At 43.2% G+C, this 26,179-nt stretch overlaps 1 protein-coding gene across 2 annotated transcripts; it reads left to right on the forward strand.

Annotated features, from left to right (window-relative positions):
• Positions 1-7,159: 7,159 nt before the first annotated feature.
• fbxl9 (F-box and leucine rich repeat protein) lies at positions 7,160-24,741 on the forward strand. Of its 2 annotated transcripts, XM_055648688.1 has the most exons (8): positions 7,160-8,523; positions 8,616-8,826; positions 13,164-13,265; positions 15,129-16,112; positions 18,064-18,279; positions 19,907-20,116; positions 21,042-21,259; positions 22,247-24,741. In XM_055648688.1, exons 2-8 carry the CDS (start codon positions 8,794-8,796, stop codon positions 22,413-22,415), a joined length of 1,932 nt encoding a protein of 643 aa, XP_055504663.1. In that variant the 5' UTR covers positions 7,160-8,523; positions 8,616-8,793; the 3' UTR covers positions 22,416-24,741. The 2 variants fall into 2 exon arrangements, with proteins under 2 accessions (XP_055504663.1, XP_055504664.1); XM_055648689.1 differs by having other exon boundaries at positions 7,160-8,826.
• The last annotated feature ends 1,438 nt before the right edge of the window (positions 24,742-26,179 follow it).

The raw sequence follows: 26,179 nt of genomic DNA on the forward strand, positions 1-26,179 counted from the left end.
AAGTTTGGCACTGGCTGAGGTCGAGTTGTGGTTAGGGTTGTGCCGGGTGGTTCAAGAGCCTGATGGTTAGTGGAACGAAGCATTCTTGAACCTGGTGGTAACTTCAGAGGACTTGTGAGAATTTGCACAATGCTGATGTCTGTGTTTTTTAAAGATTGAGCCAGAATAGGACAAGGGTGAGAGTTTCCATACCCAGGATTGGACTGCACCAAGATGGGTGCCATCTCACTGTTGGATTCGGATTTCTGAATTTCCCTGAGGGGATCAATAAAGTATTTATTACTATTATTATTATTATTATTATTATTATTATTATTATTATTATTATTATTAAAGGCAAAGAGCTGCAGATGCTGACTTACAAAAAGAAAAGACGCAATATGCTGGAGTAGCTCAGCAGGTAAAGTGAAACCCCTGGAGGATATAGATAGGTGATGGTTTTGGTCGGGACACCTCTTCAGGTTGATTGTAGGGGGGAAAGAAAGCTGGAGGAGGGATGGGACAAAGCCTGGCAGGTGAAAGGTTGATTACGGTGACGAGGACTTTTTGATAAGCAGGTGGTTGGACAAAGGCTAGAGATGAAAAGACAAAAGGTGTGAGAAAGGGTTTGAGGAGTTGTGAATTTTGAAGCTGGAGCAAGGAATTTAGCTGGAAGAGGAGGGTAGAAATAGGTGAAAATCTATGTAGGGCACAGGGGGAGGGGGAAGGTATAAAGGTGAAGAAGGAAAGTGGGAGACTTATGTAGTTACCTAAAATTGGAGAATTCAATATTGATACTGTTGGGTTGTAAGCTACCCGAGCGGAATATGATGTGTTGTTCCTCCAGTTTGTGTGTGACAATGGACGGGGCCCCAAAACAGAAAGTTCAATATAGGAAAAGGAATTAAAATGGTTTGCAATGGGAGATCCAGTAGGCATCCAGGAGCGCAAGTGTTCACCAAAGCAGTCATATAGTCTATGTTTGGTCTAGCTGATATTTTCAGGTGATGGATGTTGTCTGTTGATCAGAATCAATGCTCAGGTGGGGAAACTGGGTAGGAACTATCATTTACAGAGACAAGGAGAGAGTGAGGGCATAGGACTGATGTTGGTCTACTCAGAGCCAGTGTAGACTTAATGAATCTGAAGGCCTCATTCTATGCCATATCTTTTTTACAATTCCTTAAACATGCCATCCATTGAGTGAATTATCTTTGTTTGCTTACAATTAACTTGTTGCTGTGTCACACGCCCTTCCAATAAATTGTCTGACGGTGTTGAGGGTACATGTTGTACCTTATATTGGGGAGGGGGGTCAATACAGGAAAGTTCTGCTGTAACAATCAAAGGTGTAGAGGTCTGTTTACCTGTAAAATAAAGACCCGATGCAAATTCCATTTCATGAGACCAATCTGAAAATAAGGGGTTGGCCATTTAAAATGGAAGTTTGTAGAAATTTCCCTCAGAATTTTGGAATGTTTGGAATTCCCAACCCTCCAGCAGGGTGACATGAGACATATTCAAGGTGGAGATGGATAAATATTTGACAGATCGAGGAACTGGCACAGAAGGGGAGATGAGGCCAGCATAGATCAGCCATGATCATACTGAATTGTGGGGCAGTCTAGAAGGGCCGAGTGGCCTGCTCCTGCCCCAGCTCCTATTTTTTGTGCTCTTGTCATGAGTGAAGACTGTCAGCTACAAGTTTGAAGCATTCAGTGACCTTAACATGCTCATCACTGCCCTGACCCAGTACAGTGACTGTCCTTGACAGTTCAATCATTAACTGTACCTTCTTCCCTCCCCCCGCATCCCAGATAAATATCAGCTAGGGCTCAAGCAGCGGCATTCTCACTTCTCAATCAAAGAGTTGTGTATCAATGCAGATCATTAGAACATAAAAACATCAGAAAGACACATTTAGTCCCTCGTACCTGCTCCACCATTCCACACAACCATGGCTGAACATTTATTGTGTCACATTCCTGCACTAACCCTATGATTCCCTGAATACACAAAAGTCTATTGAGCTCTGACTTGAATATCCTCATTGCCTGAGCCTGCACCACCCTCTGGGCGAAGAGGTTTGTTCTCATCCCTGTCTTGAATGGTCGACCTCTTATTCAGAGACTGTGACCCCTGGTACTAAATACCCATTCAGAGGAAGCATTAATTCTGCACCAGCTCCGTCAAGCCCTGTAAGAATTTTGTACATTTTGATTCACTGCTCCATTTCCTAAATTCTAGAGAGACCATGCTCAGTCTTAAGGACTCCTCATATGACAAATCCACCATTCCAGGCATCAGTCAAGTGAATCTTTGCTACGCGCCGTCCATTGCTTGATTATCCTTCCTTAGTTTGGAAGATTAGACCTACTCCAGATCATTCTTGATACAGTCTCACCAGCTCTAGATAATTAGTCATCTGTACTCTTGTTTGAAGGCACTGGGCCTGTACTCGCTGGAATGTAAAAGAATTAGGGGGGACCTCAATGAAACTTACCGAATAGTGAAAGGCCTGGGTAGAGTGAATGTAGAGGGTGTTTCCTCTAATGGGAGAGTCTAGGACCAAAGGCCATAGCATATAAAAATGACATACCTTTAGAAAGGAGATGGGAGGGAATTTCTTCAGTGGGGAATCTGTGAAATTCATTGCTAAAGACGGCTGTGGAGGCCCTCAATTGATATTTCTAAGGCGGAGATTTTTGATTAGTAAGGATTTCAGGGGGTATGGGGCAAAGGCAGAAGAATGGGATTGAGAGGGAAAGATAGATCAGCAATGATTGAATGACAGAGTTGACTTGATGGGTTGAATGGCCTTATTTTGTTCCTAGAACTTACGAACTTTAAATCTTCTTGAAATAATCAACATGCGGTTATTCTTCCTGATTGCTTGCTGTACAATTCAAGAGATTTGGCACGTCAGTGACTTTGTTACAAACAGTTACTTTGCTACACCGATCAGGTTCTTGAACGGACTTGCACAACCCTAATACTACCTCAGCAATAGAGTACTATAGACCACTTCTTATACGACCATTGACTTGTTTTCTAATTGTGTTTTGCAGTAATATCTATTTTTTGCTGTCTTTTTCTGTGCACTGATTTGTAGAATTTATTGATAATTTATGTTGTCTGATAGAATCTAGAGTTCGCAACTCCAGAGGGTTGTGGAGGTAAGATCATTTAAAGAGGTAAACTATTTTTTTGGAAGATCAGGACATTGAGGGCAATGGGGAATTGACACAGAAGAGAACATGAGGCCAGCATAGATCATCCATGATTGGACTGAATGGCAGGGCAAGCTTGAGGGGTTTAGTGACATAGTTAGTTCTGTTTCTACTTTTGCCTCTCCATATGCCTCAGCTCCTCTGCTGCCTAAACCCACATATTGGCATGGTGGCACACCGGTAGAGTTGCTGCCTTACTGTGCCAGAGACCCGGGTTCAATCCTGACTACGGGTGCTGTCTAAACGGAGTTTGTACATTCTCTCTGTGACCATGTGGATTTTTTCCGTGTACTCCAAATTCCTCCCACACTACAAAGACGTACAGGTTTGTAGGTTAATTAGCTTTGGTAAAATTGTAAATGGTCCTAAATGCATACGATAGTGCTAGTGTATGGGGTGGTCACTGGTCGGTACAGACTCGGTGGGCCGAAGGGCCTGTTTCTGCACTGTATTTATAAAGTATAAAGATGGCCTCTCTTGCCCTGCCCCACATAACCCTGAGGCTGCCACTAACTCCACTGCAGATGTCCTAACATACCATCCTTTGCTGCCAACCACACCATCTCTGGCCATCTAAAATTCCGATGCTTGCTCTCAACTTGTTCCCAATCCCTACTTAATGCTCCAGTGGTTCAGGCCTGAGGATCAGCCCTGAGTACAATTGCTTGGGCGTCACATCTATGTCCACCGCAGCCCAACTACTGAGCTTTGGAGATAGACACAAAATGCTGGAGTAACTCAGCAAGACAGTCAGCAACTCTGGATAGAAGGAATGGGTAACATTTCGGGTCGAGACCCTTCTTCGAGCTCTGGAGTTCCTTCTGCCTCCCCACCTCCTGCCATGTGAACCTTTGCAGGGAGTTGATGCCTGCAGACTTTGCATGCACTAGTCAGGCCTGAGAGCCGGAGATTGGGCCCTACATAAGACCTAGGTCTGGGATCATGTACACACACCTTAATTAATTCCTATGATGCTGATTTCACAGATAACTGTTGGATAATGAGTAATTTTTATAAATAATCAGATTCCGTAAATCAAATCCAGTTTGTTTCCACAAATATTGAAGAGCTCCCTTAAAATCAAATTTTATGCCCCATACACTGTGTCACACTGCTTGGTCGTGAAATGCCTTGGGACATTTTCCAATGTGAAAGCTGCAATATAAATACACAGTGTGCTGTTGTTTAAGTAACTCGTTTTGGTTTGAATTAAGATGCAGGCAACATTTTTAGATGGAAAGTTAAAAAAAAAAACTGTATATGGTCTCCGACCTGCTGAATGCTTCCAGAATTTTCTGCTTTTATTTTAATTTCAGCAAAATCCCACTTTAGGTCAAAGCCTGGTGGGCAACAGTGCCATCAATTGGTCAGGCATGGGACTGCAGGTGAATGTCGCAAGGAGAAACCGTTCTTTCCACTGTTGCAACAAAAGCCTATGATAGTTACAAACATCTCCTCATGAGTGACACAAAATGCTGGAGTAACTCAGTGGGAAGGACAGGCAGCATCTCGGGAGAGAAGGAATGGGTGACGATTGGGTCGAGACCTTTCTTCAGACTGACAGTCAGGGGAGAGAGAGACATAAAGATATGGAAGGTTAAAGTGTGAAAACACAGATCAAAGGGGACGATGGTCAAAGAAAATGTAGAATGGTTCATGGTTAGCTGAGGGGAAGGTCATGACTAGGCGTACATTCAGTAAAATTTATTGAGGAAGTCAGTGAAACTAGTTGGAGAACTAGGATGGGGAGGGACGGAGAGAGAGAGAGAGAGAAAGCAAGGGTTCATAGAGCTGGAGAGCTGGAGGAATCACAGAGGGGGAGCAGTGAGAGAGAGTGTTGCAGAATTCCTGTCAGAGAGAGTAGGAGAACTTCTTCAAAGTAGGCATACCTTGACGAGATTTTGCAGTGGAGCAGACGAAATGTGCAGGTTTACACCCAAGATAGACACAAAATGCTGGAGTAACTCAGGCAGCGTCTCTGGAGAGAAGGAATGGGTGATGTTTCAGGTTGTGACCCTTATGAGTGACCAGTTTTCCCCACTCCCCTTCTGCATTGTCATCAGTGTAAGCAACTAACATTGAGTTTAATCACTAATCTTTGCACGGCTGAAGATGACTAAATATACACATGTCCTGCATCAATCTTTCTTGGTTCCCATTTTGTTTTAAAACAGGACACAAATGCTAATACATAGCAATTCTATCAGGAATTAATGAATCAGTTCACACTGTACCTTCGACACCAATCTGTACTCCACACATACAAAACAGCACATAAATTATGAACTGCTTTAAGAAGGAATTAAAAGTTGTAGAATCTGAACAACTGAACTGTACAGAAACAAATTTCCTGAAGAAGGGTCTCGACCCGAAACGTCACCCATTCCTGAAGTGTCCATTGCATTTCAAAGTCCACAGATGCTGCCTGGCGCTGAGCATTTTCAATATTTTCTTTACCTTTTTCTACTGATTTGTTTTAGACATTGCCTGGTAGTTAGATTGTTTAATTGCAGTCTCCTGACTGGTTTTAGCAAGAGCAGAAGTGGGTTGGCATTCTATTGAAATTTATTGCCTCAGTTTGCGACGAGTTAGTTGGAAGGATAAGCAATTGGCGCTGACTTCAAAATAGGCAGCAAATAAAATAGATATTGCATGGAACCATGTTGCAAAATACAGCCGTGAGGCCAGGATCCGAGTGTGATGCGTTCTGCAGTTCAATAACTGTTGATAAAGTTTTCATAAAACAGGGAACAGTACAGTACAGGCCCTTTAGTCCATCATGTTTGGCACAGACATTATGGACTAAAGGACCTGTTCCTGTACTGTACTGTTCTGTTTTATGAAAGCAAACTGAGGCAATAAATTTCAATAGAATGCCAACCCACTTCTGCTCCTGCTAAAACCAGTCCACGAGCCTGCAATTAAACAATCTAACTACCAGGCAATGTACACAACAAATCAGTAGAAAAAGGTAAAGAAAATATTGGAAATGCTCAGCAAGTCGGGCAGCATTTGTGGATTTTGAAACGCAATTAACACTTCAAGTCGACTGAAAAAAAGGCCAAAGATAAACATGTAGGGTCTTCAGGAAGAAGAAGGGTCTCGACCCGAAATGTTGCCCACTCCTTCGCTCCATAGATGCTGTCTCACCCGCTGAGTTTCTCCAGCATTTTTGTCTACCTTCGAATTTTCCAGCATCTGCAGTCCTTTCTTAAACAAAGATAAACATGTGATAAGATCTAGGCTGTGTTTTACAGGATGTTACCTCAACTATGTAATGTGCCAGATTCATGAACATTGTACGATCTCCGTGTCAAATTAATTCTCCATCGCTCACACACTCTTTGACCTTGTGCAATGAAGCTTGTGGAACCACTTGAGAAAGATGGAAAAGAGAGGTGGGGCAGACAAAGCTTGGCAAAAGGTAGGTGGATACAGGTGAGGAGAGTTGATTGGCAGATATGTGTAGAAAGCCTAGAGATGAAAAGGGGACAAAGGGCTACAAGAAAAGGAGAGAAACATAGAAAATAGGTCAAAAATGTGAAGGGTGTGATAGGTGTAAGAAATGTATTTGTATACTTTTTTGTAAACTAGCATTAGCAATTCCATATCTCCACTTGTTTCTTTATGTCTCATTATCATCTTCCTTCACCCTGCACTGACACTCCCTTTGTCATTCATACTCTCCATCTATTCAGACCTCTTGTTCCTTTCTCACCTGACTTCTTTCTTTCCACCTTTAATATTGTTTATCTCTGATATCTTCCATTTTTTACACAGAGTGTGGTGAATCTGTGGAACTCTCTGCCACAGAAGGTAGTTGAGGCCAGTTCATTTGCTATATTTAAGAGGGAGTTAGATGTGGCCCTTGTGCCTAAAGGGATCAGGGGGTATGGAAAGGCAGGGATGGGATACTGAGTTGGATGATCAGCCATGATCATATCGAATGGCGGTGCAGGCTCGAAGGGCCGAATGGCCTACTCCTGCACCTATTTTCTATGTTTCTATTTCTGATGTAGGGTCATTGATCTGAGATATTAGGTGTGCTTCCCTGTTGCTGCTCACTATTTAGCATCACATTATTGACCTCCACATTTCCCTTATTTAGAAAGACTTGGCGAAGCTCCACCATAAGACTTGGCAGACAGCACATTTAAACTACATTACCCACAGGGCGTTGCCTCCACGTGTCCATACCTGACGACTCTAAACGTAAACGCGCATGCGCTTCTCTCCGAACTCGGCCGCTCGTAAGGTCGTGACCCGCGTTACCGAGGATCGCAGGCGCGGTGGACTACAGCTCCCAGCATGCCCAGCGCTGAGGACATGATCTTGTCGGCCAAGGGAGGAGATGCAGAGCAGAGATCATAGAGCGCTCCATGATCTTTGATGCAGAGAAGAGAATGGATGAGGAAGAGGCTTGGCGATAGTGGGAGGAAGTGTGTATGAGAAATAGAAAGAGAGATATAGAGAGAGGTATAGGGGCATATTAACATATATAAATAGAGAGAGAGAGCGGTAGTGAAGGGGAAAGTGAAAAGGAGGGAAGGAGAAGAAGAGAGGGGGAAAGGAGGAGGAACAAATGAATACAATAGCGATAGATAGATAGTTATACAAAGGAATGAGATCTGGGGTATTAGATACTGGGACACATGGATATTGGAGATTAAGAAGGAAATATAATCAAAGCCAATGTGGGTGGGAGGGCAGGCATTATATTGGTGTTCAGCAGAGCCAGCGGGGAGGGAGGAGGGGTAAAAGCTCACTGAAAATCTTGGCTTTCTAATGGCAGTTCAGAAGGGAAATGTTGCATTGTAAAGTTGGGTTTGCACAGACTGGTTTGAAGTGACAGGAGAGTGATAAAGTAGTAGGTTGTAGATGAGTGATACAAAACATTGTGTTAATAGAATAATATAGTGAATAGATGATAAAATAACTGATTTAGAAAACGGTATCACAGCTATAGGTACAGTGAGAGGAAGCTGGATATAGTGGAAGTATATGGATAAAAAAAAGGCTGTAATATAAAGAGACTTCCTACAGTATAACAGATGGAAGGGCAGCCAGAATGAACACTAGGCAGGAGTAGTGAAGAAGTCACAACTTTAAAGAGTCCTAGGAAGCAGGTCAAAGAGACATGAACTGCTTCTGTCATATTAAAGGGGTTTCCATTGAAACTGAATTCATACAAAACACCAATGAGTTTCTATAATTAGGTATGGTGTGTGAAATTTCCATATTACTTTCAACTGAACAATGATTGTATTCCCAGTTACTGTTGCTTGTTTTAATCTGGATTGACACTGGGGTTAAGGTAAGTACGGATCAGGGAGGGACTCGATTTGAAACTGATTAACATACGATTGGTTAAGTCTAACATCTATTTATTTTTTCTCTTTGTCATAGTATATCGAGACATACACAAGCAAATTGGCTGACTTTAATTTGAAGAGGTTTCAGAACCAGTTCTGGCAAAGGAAAGCCAGTTATGATGTCCAGCTCTTGACAAATTAACTGTATAACGTAGGAGGTTTGTGCTAACTGTGAGACAAAATGTTATAAGCGCATTGGACTGCAAGAAACCATGGAAACAGAGGTCCCAAGTTTACCTGTGGAGGTAGGAGTAGGAATGTTACAGAATTTTGGGATTTAAAAAATCAAGCCTGTAATTTATCCCATCAGATAAAGCATAAAAAAACCCTTTAATATTTACCTAATTTGCTTTCATATCTTGACTATTAAAAAAGTTATGGTCATTTTCATTCGAGGAAATTAGTATCTTGTTCCCTATTTTGCTAATTCAAAAGCTTTGATCGAGGACAAGCCTTGTCACAAGGGCCGTTTTACACAGACACACATACAGATCTGTCATGGCTGCCGCCATGTACAACACAATCCAATCTGTATGTACTGTGAAAGTTTTTAGTCGGATATTTAGCATGAAAATAGTGATCATGGATAGACAATTACACAATACGGATAATGATCATGTTGCCGATATTGGGGCCTAATTAACTTATTTCGCATCATCAGTTAAAATTAAATTATGCCAAAATCTTGATAAGATGTTAAATAAACGTCCTATATACCTTTTCTTTTAGCGTGAACTTGCAATCCGTGATTTTAAAGGCCTTGAATTTGAGCCCCGACTTTCAAATCCAGCGATTCAATAGATCAGAGCAACGTGATGAAAAAAAAATGGGAACGGATGACAGAACGGGATTTCCTCTACATCATAAGATTGTTGCAAGAGGAAATCCCTCCCTGACAACAATGTAAAACCTGCAGTTTACTCACTGCCCCCCCCCCCCCCCCCCCCCCCCCCCAAGCCTATCAAGTCCCCCGCGCACAGCAGTTGGCAGATCTGGAGCGCCACTGATGGCAGGGATTGTAACAACGCTAGGAGGAGGATTTCACTGCGCCTTTAAATTTGTCATCGCTTAGAATTTTAGTATCTGTGCATATTTCCATTCAGTGGTTCAATGGTATTTTATTGTCACGTGTACAGTGAAATTCTTTTTCGCATACGGTTCATTGACAATCCTATTATACATTAATCACAATCATACTAAGTTTAAGAATGTAAGATAACGGGCCACATTGAGTCAGTCCACAGCAGCCGCCCCGTTTTAAGCGTCATCTTGCACCATTCAATTCCGAAGTGTAGAAAAAATGTCGGAATCTTAACTTGACCATAAATACCTGCTGTCCTGGCGGTTTCTCTGGGTCCCATTATTTTTTCATTGGAATATTACCACCTCCCACCAGCACTGTCCAGAAATTAGTTTATGCCAACTCTACTGCTTGTACCCTTCCTGACACCAAGCCCTGTCAACCTATCACACTTTTCCTTGGTGATCTATATTCTCTTCGGTTTTTTTTCAAACCTCTGCAAAGTACTGGTTAGTTTTGAATATTGGCAACAATATATAAATGGGAATTTCTTCATTTACGACTTGTATTTTCTTCAGTTTAACGAGGTAAACAACAAACAGAGCACTGACTATAGGATTGAAATGAGAATGCATAGATTTCACATCATTGGGTATGTACTCAGTTTGGGGTCCTGTTAACCCATACAACCTTTCCTTGTAAAGCAATCCATGCATTCCAGATCAGAAGGTTTTCTCCAAAACCCTTCAATGCATTAAGATCCTGAAATAAAGTCTATTGTCTATTGTCTAAAGTGCCCAACTCTATACACAGTACTCCAGATGAAATCTCACCAGCGCTCTGAATAAACAAAACCTAACTTCCCTACTTCTGTAATCAATTCCAATGCAATAAAATTAACCAGAATGTTAACACTATTACACGTGGCATTTTCGCTATTACCATTCTGAGGGATATTTTTGCTACCACAGCAAAGGTCTGCAGCTATTGAAAGGGTGATAATGAGCCAATGTTTTGGTAGCTTGTAAAACTACACGGAGAATGACAAGGGTGAGGGAGCTCAATATTTGAGGTCCTGGAAATGAATGAGCTTGACATGAACGCATGAAGGGCTTGAAGAAGGGTCTCGACCCGTAATATCACCCATTCCTTCTCTCCTGTCACGCTGAGTTATTCCAGCATTTTGTGTCTATGAAAGTATAAATGACGTATTTAATCTATGAGATAAGTTAATGGAAAAATTAGAAAAATTATAAAAGTTTACAATAGGATGATACACATCAAAATGAACATTGTTGATAATGTATGTCTATATTCAGTCAAATTAGATTTGGGTTTAAAAATCAGGACATATCCCCTTATTTTGAAACAGGTGCACAACCTTTTATCCGAAAGCCTTGGGACCAGACACTTTTCGTAATTCAGAATTTTTCGGCTTTCGGAATGGAAGATTTTTAGCGTAGATTTTAACGGCTGGCTCAGTGGTAGAGTGCTCGGCTCATATCCGCAAGGTCGCGAGTTTGCGCCTCGATCCCGGCAGTTACTCGATCGCGAGTTTGAGTCTTCAATGTAGTTTTTTCTTGCAGAATAGGAGAGAATAGGGAGGGTTAGGCTGGGATCATTCTCTGCGAGATAATCTTAGTGCGGGAGACAAGTGTAGGAGAGGTGTACTGACTGTGTGGGCAGACCTTTGGAAGTGATTGCCCACCATTCTCAAAAGACGCTGTGTCTCCCTGTCCCTCCAACTCCAGAGCAATCCGCTGCCCGATGCGCCGCTACGGCGACAAGTGGCAGTTCGCCCACAGCCCGAGCTGCGCCCCCTCATCCGCAACCCGGGTTCCTCTGGAGTTGGAGCGGGGCTGGGCTAGAGTTGTTGCTGGCTGTGAGTCTCTGGGATCTCCGTGCTTGCAGTGGGCCTGGGGGTCGGTGTCCCGATGAGGGGGCGCAGCTCGGGCTGTGGGCGAACTGCCACTTGGCGCCGTAGTGGCGCACCGGGGAGCGGCTTCTGGTGGTCCTGACGTCTCTCAGCTCCTGTCCAGGGGGATGGCCGGAGACGTCAGGACCAACAGGAACCCGCTCCCCGATGCGCCGCTACAGCGACAAGTGGCAGTTCGCCCACAACTCGAGCTGCGCCCCCTCATCCGCAACCCGGGTTCCTCTGGAGTTGGAGCGGGGCTGGGCTAAAGTTGCTGCTGGCTGTGAGTCTCTGGGATCTCCGTGCTTGCAGTCGGTGTCCCGTTGGTCCTGACGTCTCCGGTCACCCCCCTGGAATGGAGCTGAGACTGGGAACTGTACCGCCCTTGCCCCCTCCCTCTGCAACTGCAAACAATCCCACTCTTCTGCTCACCTGCAAGGGCGGTACAGTTCCCAGTCTCAGCTCCTGTACAGGGGGGTGGCCGGAGACGTCACAGCCCGAGCTGCGCCCCCTCATCCGCAACCTCAAGACCAAGACGCACCTTGCACCATCAGCTTCGGTCCCTACGGGGAGCGTGTTCCCCTGGAATTGGAACGGGGCTGGGCTGCTGCTGGCTGTGGGTCTCTGGGATCTCCGTGCTTGCAGTGGGCCTGGGGACGGTGTCCCGTTGGTCCTGACGTCTCCGGTGATTGGCACTAGCTCCGACATGAAGACAGTGCAAAACCCCCGCGCCGGTGCAATGGGCAGGGAGCTGGAGAGGGGAGGGAAGGGGTCACACGCATTGCCTGGAAGCAGAGGGGTGTAGGTGGGGTGAAACTTAAGGGAGCGACAATTTGCTGCTGCCTGCCTGCTGAGTTAAAAAGTTCTCATGCAAGACTCACGATACACTGTGTATCGTGTCTACCGTGGGAACTTTTTAACTCAGCGGGCAGGCAGCAGCAGATTGTCAATTATTAACCCTCCCGCGCAATATACCCTCACCTTCTCTTTTATGAATGGGGATTTAGTTCCCCTTTCTTCGAGGACCGACCGGAGGTTCCGCTGTCACCTCTGCGGGCCGCCCTCGGTGAACGTTTTCAAGGACCTTTCTTCAAGGACTGAAAAAATGTCGCTATTCGGAGGTTTTCGTTATTTGGAACTTCGGATAAAAGGTTGTGCACCTGTACTTGCATATTCAGAAGGCTGCGATAGACACAAAGTGCTGGAATAACTCAGTGGGTCAGACAGCATCTTTAACTGAAGAAGGGTCCCAACCCGAAACATTAATCCTTTTTCTCCAGAGATGCTGCTTGACCCGCTGAGTTACTCCAGCATTTTCTATCTTTGGCATATACCAGCATCTACAGTTCTTTGTTTCTATATGTCATATCAGGTTAGATATTTGAAATGTTCAATTTAAATATGAACTTCTTATTCACAAATGCTGGTGCACAAATTGAAGAGAAACGATCTGCCACAAGCACATAACATGGAAATGTTGGAAATTGCATGAAAACATTAGGTGATTATGTTGGGCACGACACTGATTTATTATAAATAGAAGTTGCATTGACCATTTCTCCAAATAAAAAAAACTGGATCAGCAAATAGTTTCTCATTGGTAAATCCAGCACTTTTGATCAGGACTACAATTTCTCTCTTGTCAGGTCATTTGCTACATCCTGAGCTTCTTGTCAACATCAGACAGGAAGGAGGCATCACTGGTAAACACAGCCTGGTATGCTGCCTCCCTGGATCGTAGTCTCCAGGTAATTGATTTTTAAAATAATAATAATAATGTTTATTTATATAGCACTTTTCAACAAAACCAGTATTTGAACCAAAGTGCTTTACAGAGATTGATTAAATTAATTGAACAGATCAATTGCAATAAATCCATACAAAACAAAAAAGAGAAAAAGAAAAAAAGACACAGAACAGTACACTATAGAAATCAACATGAAACGTCCCCCCACAGCAGAATTCACTGTGAGGGAAGGCACTAAAAATATCCAGTTCTCCCCCTCATAGTCCACCCGAGGTCGGGGCCTATATCTGGCCTCCTCAGCCAACCCGGTGTTTTCAGGCCCTCTTGCCGATGCTGTTATAATTTTGCCATCTGTTTCTGCGTTACTGCATCATGGGTGGCAATTATCCATGAATATCTCGCCAATCATCATGGTTGCTCTGAGCATTTGGACACCACTTATGGTCTGAGTATTTGGAAACCACGTGATGGAAAACACTAAATCTGGGCCTGACTTTCCCTCATTGCCTTTAGATATTAATTAAGAATCAGAGTGGCGACTAATTCGTTTTTTTTCCCCCCATTGGACCCCATCCCTATCATGGGTGGGATTATAATACTCACTGCTGCCTGACCAATCATCAGATAATTCAATGCCAGAATCATTGCCACAGTTCTGTTCCCTACTGAGGGAGGAATCCCAGTAGAAGCGAAGCAGGGAATGTGGAAGATGGAAGTGAGTAGAATGATAGCAACTCTGCAGTCAAAGGGAAGGGCTTTCAGGAGAAGGAAAGGTCTGAAACAGCTGAACATGTGTAATAGAATGAAATCAAGGATTACATTTTGGGATTGTCTCAGGTTTGAGTGGGATTGGGGTGTCTGGAGGGAGTTGGGGTGGGTTAGTGCGGCTCTGCATTGGGCTGTAAGGAGTGTTGAGGGCATGTGTACGACCCAGTTACCCTGCGTGTGATGTCTTGAACAAGTTGGAACTCAACATTGTTCAGGTGTGAAACAGAAACATGGAGTTGCTGTATAGTACTATTGTAGTGAATGAGGCCATAGGAAGTTCTTCAACTGGAAACACTTCATGGTTAAAGCGCATTCATGCATTGCTGATGAGGATTAGCTGGGATAGTTCCATCGACTTTATGTGGTCTTCTATTATCAACTACAGTCAGGCCAATCCAAAGAGTATGCTTTAACTGGTTATGTGGGCAGCAAATATTATTGTAAGCTGGCTGGGGAATTGGTGCTCTGACATCTGCAGAACTAAGAAATGTTCCCAGATCAAACACTCCCTCTCTAGAGCAATGGACACATCTTGCTTGAGAAAAGGACACAGTTATAATTCACAGTACAGTGACCTAGAATTAAGTGTGCATGGAGCAGCCAGCATTTGTTCAGCGAATAAGCCCGATGTATTAAACATCTTCAGTATATTAGCTTGGACAACATTTAGGGAAACCTTTGCTTTTGTGTTTATCTCACCCCACATCTCTACCAATCCTGAACGTACTGATTGACCATTGTGATCCAGCTTTGTAAGTCCCAATTAATCTCAGTTCCTATGACCATGTGTGAGGCCAGACCACAGATGGGTGGGCAAGCTTGACCCGACCACCACACACACTATGATTCCTTTCTAAAACACCATTGCTGGATTAAACCTGAGATACAGCTGGTTGAGTCGTTTGGTTCCAAATTGGAAGACGTGTGCTTTATATAATCAAGGTTGACACTCCAATGTAGTACTGAGAGGCCTTTGTGTGTCCTTCATGTGTAGAAACTGGCTGTTCTATTTCCGTCATTAATGTAGTGACTACGTTTAATTGATTGTAAAGTACTATTTGGTTATTTCATCACACTGATATTTACTTCTATACAGAAAAATGTCATCTACAATTTTCATGCATCATCTGCTTGTCTGGAGTCAATCAGAGATTTAGGTTGGAGGCAAAGTCCAAGTGTGGCTCTGAGAAATTTCGATGGGGTACCCATTTCAAATACGGTCATTCAGAGCATTATGCTCCACCTGGCTCCAAATCTGGAGAACCTGTCTCTGAGGGGCAGTTACATCAGCGAGTCCTCGTTTGTGTCCCTGATCACATCATGCCATAACCTGCGAGGACTCGACATCACTGGCTGCAACTGCCTTTTCATGAGTGGCATCTTGCTGTACAAAGACAAGAGCAAAGCGATGATGGCTGAAGCCCTGGTAAACCTCCAAGAACTCAACCTCTCCAACCTATCGTACCTCTCTGACCTGACCTTCAATCGACTTACCGAGTGCACACCCAACCTCCGAAAGCTATCTCTTGCCAGCTGCCACATTACCTTTGGGTTTGATCCCTACCGAGGAATGAGCGTATTCAATTCGACTGCTTTACTCTCGTTTAGTAACATTCTCCATTTTATAAATGGACAGGCAGCCACATTGAAGGCCTTAAACCTTAGTCGTACCACAATCACTAACGAGGCGGTGTGGTCGATAGTTCAAGTTGCTGGGCTCTGCTTGGAAGAGCTGACACTTCAGCATTGTAGAGACATTACGGATGAAGCGGTTTCTGCCATCTGTGCGTGCCAGCCTGGGCTCACTACGCTGGATCTTGCTGGCTGCTCTGAGCTGATGGGAAAATCGGTTTTGGCCATAGTTTCAAGCCTACAGTGCCTGGAGAGCCTGTCCCTGAGCAGGGTCAGGAACATCACGGACAGCGTGCTGAAGGAACTCGCCACAATACCGACCCTCCAAGCCCTTGATGTCTCTGAGTGCTACCAAGTCAATGGTTATGACCTGATCATGGGATTAGCCTCGCCTAAGGCGGGGTCGAAACTATCGAGGCTCAACTTCAGCTGCTGTACCATGGTGAATGTAAGTCTCTGGGAACTTTACTCACGCTAAATTGAGCAATGTATTGAGTTTATCGAAACAAAAAGCTGGAGCGGGCCAGATTGCATCTCTGGAGAAAAGCAAAAGGTCTGAAGAGTTACCTATTCCTTTTCACCAGAGCTGCTGCCTGACCTGCTGAGCTACTCCAGCTTTTTGTGTCTATATCTTCAGTTTAAACCAGCATCTGCAGTTCCTTCCCACACACAATGTATTACCTTTGTTATCTCCAGATGGTGGTGGATCAGAGTTAATGTTTGAAAGGGGAAAACTCAGAGGAATTCAACTAGGAACCAGTCACCCCACAACTTTTCAATCTTTTCTGATGAATATTAAGCACAAGTGGTGGAGTGGAGATTTTCAAAATACTGTCCTCTTTATCCGATACGGACTATCCAGAATTCCTAATCCACCTGGACCCTCTTTATTTCTCACTAGATTCCTCCAGATTCCGCATACCTCCAGATTCAGGGACAGTTTCTTCCTGGCTGTTATCAGGCAACTGAACCGCCGTCCTCTCACCTAGTAGATGGTAGTCCTGATCTCCTATCTAACTCATTGGAAACCTTCGAACTATCTTTAATCAGATTTTACTGGACTTTATCCTGCACTAGACATTTTACCATTTTCCTGTATCTGTGCACTGTGAATGACTTGATTGTAATCATGTATAGTCTTTACGCTGACTGGACAGCATGCCACAAAAAGCTTTTCACTGTACCTCAGTACACATGACACCTATACGTGACTAATTGCTGCTGCAACAATGAGCATCTCAATTTTTCCATTCCCTGCACTCACTTTTGCCTACTCTTTTCTGAACTTGCAACATTCTTCTCATTAAAAACCAACCCCAATCTCATCATCAAACTCACCAAAGGTAGTGCCATCTGTGGTGGTTAGATAATATAGGGATTGATCTTTAGTCAGTGGAGCGTGAAAGTTTGAATGGGGTTGGTTAGAATAAGTAAGTGAATGGAAAAATTGCAGAGGCCATATGTAAGCCTTATAACAACGGTAAACGAAGCTGTTAATTCTTTCCTAATTTTGTAGTTACATGCAGCTCCCCGTGTACTAGTAATGCATCGGGACCTTGCCTGTAGATTAAACAAATTATATGCTTTGCAGTGGTTCTGCGTTGCTTGTTACCCCTGCTACACTGCCCTGTGAAGGCAGCTGCTGTTCTTAACTTGGTGACAATTTTGTTGGTTCTCCTATGGATTGGGAATCCCAGGAGTTTTGCCCAAATGTTTATATATTGCTGTTTTCCTCTATTCCTGTACCCCCTCAATGAAACAATAAATAACACAGGGGCGCAGCAGTAGAGTTGCTGCCTCACAGCGCCAGAGACCCAGGTTCCATCCTGAATATGGGTGCTGTCTGTGCGGAGTTTGTACATTCTCTCTGCGACTACGTGGGTTTTCTCCAGGTGCTCTGGCTTCTTCCCACACTCTAAAGACATACAGGTTAATTAGCTTCGATAAAAATGTCCCTACTGTGTAGGATAGTGGTCAGCGTGGACTCGGTGGACCGAAGGGCCTGTTTCTGCGCTGTAAAGTTTAACTAGGACCGGAGGGGCTTGATTTATAAAGAGAGATTGGATAGGTTGGGGCGGTTTACCCTGGAGCATTGGAGGCTGAGGGCTGAACTTATAGAGGTATATAAAATCAGAAGGGGCATACATAAGGTGGATAGCCATAGTCTTTTTTCCCATTGTAGTGGTGTCTAAAACAAGAGGGCATGCCTGATTTGCTGAGTTTCTCCAGCATTTTCTGTTTTCCGTTTCTTTAATGAGTTTTGGAGAATACATGAAAATGGTAGATTTAAATTATAATCAAATTTTAAATTAGCAGTGATGGACATGAATTTCATCCATCTGTAATTGCCCGTAGTTATATATATTTTTCTCAGTTTTGCTTTGGATTAAATTTGACAGGACAGTTGCGTGTTCTCAATGGCAAACGTCTTGGGCGGCAGACTGCGAGAGCTGGACCTCACGTCCTGTGTGTACATCACCGACATCAGTGTGTGTGCCATTGTTTACCACCTCAGGGGTCTGACCGTGCTGCGTCTTGGCTGGTGCAAGGAGATCACAGACTGGGGTCTGCAGGGAATGATTGCATCCAACAATGACAGCGAGTCATACAGTAAGGTAACTGGTTTGTAGTTGTTTATCCACCTACTTCTAATCGCTTGATATGAAATTCTGTCTTCCTACAGGAGCTTTAGGCTAGCATCATATCTAATGAGGTGAATACTGGTGGTTGCCAATTGAATATTCACGCAAAAAGGTGTCCTCTTGACTCTTTGCTTCTTTCTGAGCCTTTTGCTTTGTATTGCTGATTTGTAGGTGTTCTCATTTCAATCTTGCTTTTAACCCCCCTCTCAATTTATTCCTTCCTTGCTAAAACTGAGAAAGCAAGGAATGAGTCATTGCGTTACAGGGAGATGCAACATGGAAACGGGTTCTGCAGCCCACTGAGTCCATGTTGACCACCATAAAACATTGAACATGGAACAGGCCCTTTGGTCCACAATGTCTGTGCCGAACACGATGTCGAGACAAACTCTTATATGTCCGAATATGTATATCCTTGTGCCTATCCAAAAGCCTCTTAAATGCCACTATTGCATCTGCTTCTACCATCACCTCTGCAGTGCGTTGCAGGCACTCGCCATCTTATGTGTGTGAAATAAAAACCGTTCCTCTCACATTGCCTTTAAAGTTTGCTCCCCTCACCTTAAAACAATGTATTTTAGTATATGATATTTTCACCGTGGGCCAAGGAATCTAACATAGATTCTAACCCATTTATGCTTCTCATGATTTTATCTACTTCTCTCAAGTCTGCCCTCGCCCTCTGGCGTTCCAGGAGAAGCAATCCAACTCACTCATTTACACAACTTCTATGCGAATCCTCCCATTTTATATTCTTGGCAATCTTATCAATTTTACCAGATTCTTCCATTTACCTATGCACTAGCTATAATTTACAGTTGCCAATGAACCCAGCAATCTGCATGTTTTTGCGATGTTGGAGGAAACCGGAGTATCTGTAGGAATCCCACACAGATCGGGACATGCAAACTCCATGCTGAGAGTACCCGAGGTCAAGATTAAACCTGTGTCTTCAAACGTATGAGGCAGCGGCTCTACTAGCTGCACCTTTGCTATGTACTAATGAGGACGTGCCTTTTAAAAAAAAAACTAAGTGCTCTTAGTTCAAATACTGCACTAGTTTGAAAATCCACTCCTATGCTGTGAAATATTGAATTTTTAAATACTTAATTCCATTGTGCACAATAAAAATAACATGAATATAAATTATCTCTGCATGATCTCTAGTCCAGACTAATTCACAAAGCTACAATCTGTAACAATTCGTGGTCAGACACCATTATATGTATTATATGTACTTATTACAACAAGCTGCTCAGCTCTTCTGTCACCGTTTTGCCATTCCTTAATTGTTTCAGGTTTGTCGCCCTCGGTAATGTGTAGATATGAGATTTTTAGTATTAATAGCGTATAGAATTTGGAACTTGCAGCCATAGGACATGGTTGAGGCAAACAGCATTCTTTCATTTCATAGGAAAGTAAGTGCATGAAGAAACATTGAATTAAATTTGTCAACAGATTTAAATGGTGTGCATGGCACAACATAAACCTGTTTTTTTTTCTGTGTCACCGTTATGTAGTTTTAATGAGTCAGCATGTTCTCATCAAATGAGACTTAAAGAATGACTGTAACTAACGGTACCATTTGTCCCCCTTTCAGGGCGATTGTGAGCCAGAGTTGAGCAGGAGCTTCGGTAATATGGGATTTTTTACTCCTCCCAAATATTTGAACGAGCAGCCTGAAGTCGTAACTGAATCTGACATTGAGGCCTCCAAGGAGCAAGAACGAGCTTCACTCAGTTCATTGACACGTCTGAAGGAGCTCAGTCTGACTGCCTGTACCAAACTAACAGATACCAGCATAATAAAGGTACTTTGCAGAGGTCAATGCTGAGGCTGTAGTTCATACCTGTAAATCGTATGCACTGGAGAATGGAAGTAAGCTGATTAAAAATATATTGCAGTAAAATTCAAAAGACTGACAGATATTCTGGGCAATTGGATAATACTCCTATTAATACACCACCACACTTTTAATTCTTTTATTTAGATGCTACATGGTAGAATATCACATTTTTTAGTGAACCCGGTAGGCTCAATGGGAGGTAGGCAAAATTGCTGGAGAAACTCAGCGGGTGCGGCAGCATCTATGGAGCGAAGGAAATAGGCAACGTTTCGGACCGAAACCCTTCTTCAGACTTAATGGGAGCATGTGAAATAAAACCTGGTCCGTTTAAAGGGAATGTGGGGAACCAGACCCAGGTGAGTTTAAAGGATACAGGGAAAATGGGAGCCACGGTGAGTTCACAGGAATTGGGGGAAACAGATTTCTGTTCAAGAAATCAGCTCGTATCATGATTTTACCTAATGTGAAGTCGCATCATCTGTGTATGTTCAAAAAATATAAGCAGAAAAGAAAAAAACAACATCTGCAGTTTATTTCTACACATGAAAGGGAGAGGAATAGGAGGAGGGAGAATGGTGATGAAGGACAAATGAAACTAGTGAAGAGGAGACTATACATTGGAGTAAGGTGAATGGTGTGTTCTTTAAAAAAAACAGATAAATCTTAACAGATACAAAATGCTTCTACATGTTCAAATGTAAATTGGCCTTCCTATGCTAAGCAGGTAGTAGACACCTGGATACCTGCATATGGATCTGCCCTCTTGGATGCATGGCCTAGGAATATATAGACAGAAACATGAAGAAGGGCAGCAAATCTGTAACCTTTGCAAACTAATTAGAAATCACTCTGTGCTGGCATGTGATGCGTCTTTCAATTACTGCTGCAGGAAATCCGCTTTGAGGAGCTAAGGACCCTGTCACTGAGCATGGTACGTGAGATAACGGATGAGAGCTTCATCTCTATTACGACGCACTGCCGTAGCCTGGAGCGACTGTCTCTCAGCCACTGTAGCCGACTGACTGACCAAGGGTTGATTGGCGCTGCAAGCCACTTGAAGAAGCTGACTCACCTCGACATCTCCTGCTGTGATAAGATCACCAGCCAGTAAGTAACTCGGAGCACAAGGCAAGATCTGCCTAGTGAGATCGTTCACAAATATATTCTGTTTGGAAAGTTTGTTCAATGGTGTACATTAAGTGATGTGCTTAATATGGCTTAGTGGTAGCATACTCATTGCAGAAGCAGAACGTATTGTCATAGTCATAGAGCCATACAGTGTGGACACAGACCATTCGGCCCAACTTGCCCAAACCAACCAACATATCTCATCTACACTGGTCTTACCCGCTTGCATTTGGCTCGTATCACTCTCAACCTATCCTATCCATGTACCTGTCTAAATGTTTCCTAAATGTTGTGATAGTATCTGCATTTGTATTCAAGTCCTTTTGTGTACCTTGTACCTTTTGTGTTCAAGTCCCACTCAAAAGACTCAAGACAATATATAGGCTAATATTCTAGTTCAATACTAAAGTAGTACTGCAGTATTGGAGATGTTGTCATTTGAATATGGTGCTAAACCTTGTCTGAGATTCAGATGCTAGATATTAGAAAAGCTCTTGTGTTCCAATGAACACTTTCCTTGGTCAGCAGCACCATCGAAATAATAATTAGATATTGTTCTCTGGGAGTTTGTTTGAGGATGGGGGTGATGGAGGGTGATGGGAATGGAACTCAAAGATCAGCTTCATCTTTTTGTTTCTCTCTGTGTGAGCCATGTATAAAAGGGTGTCAGTAAGTCCAGTCGGGAATTTGATAAAAACATCTTTCGACACAAGGTGGTAAGAGTGCAAAATTTGCTTTCAAATGATTTAATCGATGGGAGGTGGCATGAAGTGCAGTTGAGTGAAAGCTCGATAAGCAAAGGAGGAAAAAAGGAACGGAAAATTATGTGGATTAGATTTGGAAGGAGGAATTTCTCGTTCCATAATTCTTACTATGGATCTGTTGAACACGTGGCCTGTTCTTTTGTTGTAAAATTGAATCAGATTTGATGCTTGTGGTTATTATCCCGCCTGCTTCTGTCCCTAGGATGCTGAAGGTCCTCATGAATGAGTGCAAGTGGCTGAAGAGTTTGGACGTCTCCATGTGCGGTGGGCTGACTGTTGCGGACATTGAACAACTTCAGCTACTCCACCCCACTCTCACTAATGTCCAGGCGAGGTGCTTGGGTGGAGATGACCTGCCCCTAACATTGTGAACAAAGACTGAATGAAAGACTTGAGGCTGCAGATGCTGGAATCCAGAGCAAAGGTTGAGCTGCTGGAAGAACTCGGCAGGTCGGCAGCATCTGTGGGGAGCAAAGGGATGGTCAATATTTTGGGTTGAGACCCTGCTACAGAACTGAGAATGTAAACAAATGATAGCCTGTATAAAGAGGTGGGGAAGGGGGAAGGATGAGGCAGGAGTTGGAAAGCGATAGGTGGTTTCAAGTGAGGAGGGTTTGATCGGCAGATGGAGGGTTGGAAATAGCAACAGGCTGGGGGTTGATAAGTGAAGACCACGAAGGAATGCAGATGAAGATGGACACAACATGCTGGAGTAACTCAGCGGGACAGTCAGCATCTCTGGTGAGAAGAAATGGGTGATGTTTCTGGTCAAGACCCTTCTGAAGTCTGAAGAAAGGTCTCGAACCGAAACGTCACCCATTCTTTCTCTCCAGAGATGCTGCCTCTCCCGCTGAGTTACTCCAGCATTTGTGTCAATTTTTTGTGTAAACCAGTATCTGCAGTTCTTTCCTACACACACAAGAATACAGACGATGGACTCTGATCAGAAAGGATGGTGATGAGAGGAACCAGGTAGGGAAAGGATGGTCGGCAGTTTGGAACAGTATGGGGAGCAGATTGGTGATCCAGTGGGTTGTGTGTGGGTGATAGCCAGGTGGAGGCAGGTAGGGAATGGGAAACTGGGTAATGGGGTTGGGCTTGGAAAGAAGGGGGTCTGTAAAAGGAATGGGATGGATCAGAAGGAGCAAGAAAGGAACAGTAGAGTGCATGTTACTTGTAATTGGAGGATTCAATGTTCACACCATTGGGTTGCTGTTCTTCTAGTTTGCATTTGGCTTCATCCTGATGGTGGGGGAGGCGAGGATAGAGGAGTCAGTGTGGGAATGGAGAGGGGAGTTAAAGTGGCTTGTAACAGGGAATCCAGTTGCAGGGACTCGCCCCAAAATAACAAACAGCCTCATGCCTCTGTAGATGCTGCCTGACCCACAGAGTTACTCCAGTACCTTGTTTCTTGCTCAAGTTTAAAATACAACTGTTTCTTGTTTCTTGTTTCCTGTTACCTCACGCAGCCAAAACCTGGCTTCCAAACTCAGAGTAAGTGCTTCATGTAATGCAACTCCACTCCTGGTTATTCTCACATCTAATTGCAGGCAGTTTGGCATGTTATTAGGGTGAGATGTGGTAAGGTAGGGTCCTAAGATCGAGCATAAACACTTTAAACTCTGCACAGGGACCAAATTATTTAATGTGTACAGGGACAGAGTTGAATGTTGCAATTGCCCTTGTATAAAGTTCCAAGTTCCAGATCACTATTCCAATTAGATCCTTTTTGCTGGATATGGAAATTGAATTTCCATGATGTTGCACTTATCCAATAACCGACTGAATGGCTAGTGTGAAATGGAAAATAGTCCTGTGGGGAACAGACTGTTGGGGCAATAGGTATCCCACAAGAGTCAGTGTTAAGAAACGGGTTTCATGTTATTTGTTCTTAAATTACAACCATTGGTTTTCATTGTGTTTTAAACTTGTTTCCTATTCAGTATCATATTTGTACCTTGTACTTGCACTCCTGGGTCACTGGTAAATTGTTATTAGATGGCAGGGTCGGCACCTTGCCCTCCGTTTAAACACATTCCACCTTATCGTCAAATCCATTGTGAATTTAAGGGTTTAGCAGGAAATTGATGTGATGATATTTTGAAGTATTAACTACCATTAGGTGAACTTGTGGGATTGTTTTTAGTTCCCAATTTGCCTAGGATAAGATGAAATCTCAAACCTGTACTATTTGAAATAAAGCACATTATCTAATGTGTTTTGTCGCGGTGTCTTAGCTTGTTGGTAAGGTTGGGACGTGTGTGAAAACACCAAATAGCAGCTTAGCTGTTACTGCTTCCCTTTAACCTGTATTTGTCACAGATTCAAGAGTTTGTATGTTATCTTTGGTAACAAACAAATGGCTTCCACAAACTCCAAGGACGCGGCTACCGGATGCTTGGGAAAACAGCCACTCCCAAGTTGCCTCCATCACTAACTATTCTGATTTGAACACGTAATGCTGTTCTGTAATTGTTGTTGGGTCAAAATCCCCAAAGCCCCTAGCTAATGGGTTTATCTTGACCAAAAGTGTAGATTGGCTATTTCATACCAGCCAATTATAGTTGTGGCTCCGCCTAGTATATGCTTTATAGTATCAAAAGTTTGCTTACGTTAGCTAGTAGCAGTAGCAGCTTGGAGCTGTAACGTATGCAAATCCTATGCTGTAAGTGATTTAATAAACATGTGTTCGTGTCACATCATTACAAAAAGGATTACATTTCTTCAAGAGACAATGCAACTTCCCAAGGACAGAAGGGGATGTCGCCCTTGCCATATAGAATTCTTTGTTTTAATTTTGGGGAAGCAAGCTGAAGTATCGTCAGCAATTCAATTAAAACCTAAATTATAATCCACAGGAAAAAAAGCTGCAGATACCAGAAATCATATGAAAAATGCTGGAAATAACAGGCCAGGCAGCAACTGTGGAGGGACAAACTCTGTTTCTCTTGCCACAGATGCTGCCATCCTGTGTTTAGCATTAAACAGGACTGCACATTTATTATGTGACTGTTTTTGGAGCTCTTCAGTCTGTCTTTGCATTAGAGAAAAAACATGATTTGCCTTTCCTGCTTCGAAGTCCTAACCATTGCTGAGACTTGCATCAATGTGAACAAGGCCATTTATCAGGGCACCCTGTGAGAAGAGTCATTTTGGGTAGAAGGAGGCTGATTTCCCAACTTAAAGGCCTATGCTGATTCTATAGACATTCTTGGAAGTGATCTTAAATTGTGCTGAAAAGTAATAGCAGTCCCCATTTCAATCTGAAATAGCTTTGTAACATATGAAGAATTTCAGAATCCTCAGAATGTTACTTGTTAACAAGTATGTTGAGTTTCTCATAGGAGCCATACCCCAATGGATGCAGGATCCTAATAATAAACTTAGATTGTTTTCTCTAGAATGTTGGAGGTTGAGGGGAGACCTGCTAGAAGTTTATAAAATGGTGAGAGGCATAGGTAGGGTAGACAGTCAAAACCTTTTCCCCAGGATGGAAATATCAAATACTAGAGGGCATAGATTTAAAGTGAGAGGTGCAAAGTTTGAAGGAGACTTTTTACACAGAGTGGTTAGTGCCTGGAATACCAGAGGTAATGGTGAAGGCAGATACAATAGTGGGATTTAAGAGACTTTTTGAATGGGCACATGGATGGGCTAGGAATGGAGGGATACAGATTGTGTAGGCAGATAAGAGTTGGTCTTGGGAATGCTTGACTCAGACATTGTGGGGCAGTTCGGGTTCTTTCGACATATTAAGGACATGGCAGCTTTCCATCACTGTTATTGTCCCAGCCCTGCTCTGTTTTGAGAATAGCTGTAGCAAGCAAAATATATCTTGACTTGTTGTGCAAGAAGGAACTGCAGATGCTGGTTTAAACCAAAGATAGACACAAAAAGCTTGAGTAACTCAACAAAAAGCTGGACTTTCCAGCATCTCTGGAAAGAAGGAAACTGGGTGATGCAGCTTTCCATCACCCTATCTTCCCAGACCTGGTCTAGGGGTAGCTGGGCAAGCAAAATATATCTTGACTTGTTGTGCAAGAAGGAACTGCAGATGCTGGTTTAAACCAAAGATAGACACAAAAAGCTTGAGTAACTCAACAAAAAGCTGGAGTAACAGCATCTCTGGAAAGAA

The sequence above is a fragment of the Leucoraja erinacea genome, chromosome 17 (assembly GCF_028641065.1).
Source record: "Leucoraja erinacea ecotype New England chromosome 17, Leri_hhj_1, whole genome shotgun sequence".
NCBI lineage: Eukaryota > Metazoa > Chordata > Chondrichthyes > Rajiformes > Rajidae > Leucoraja > Leucoraja erinaceus.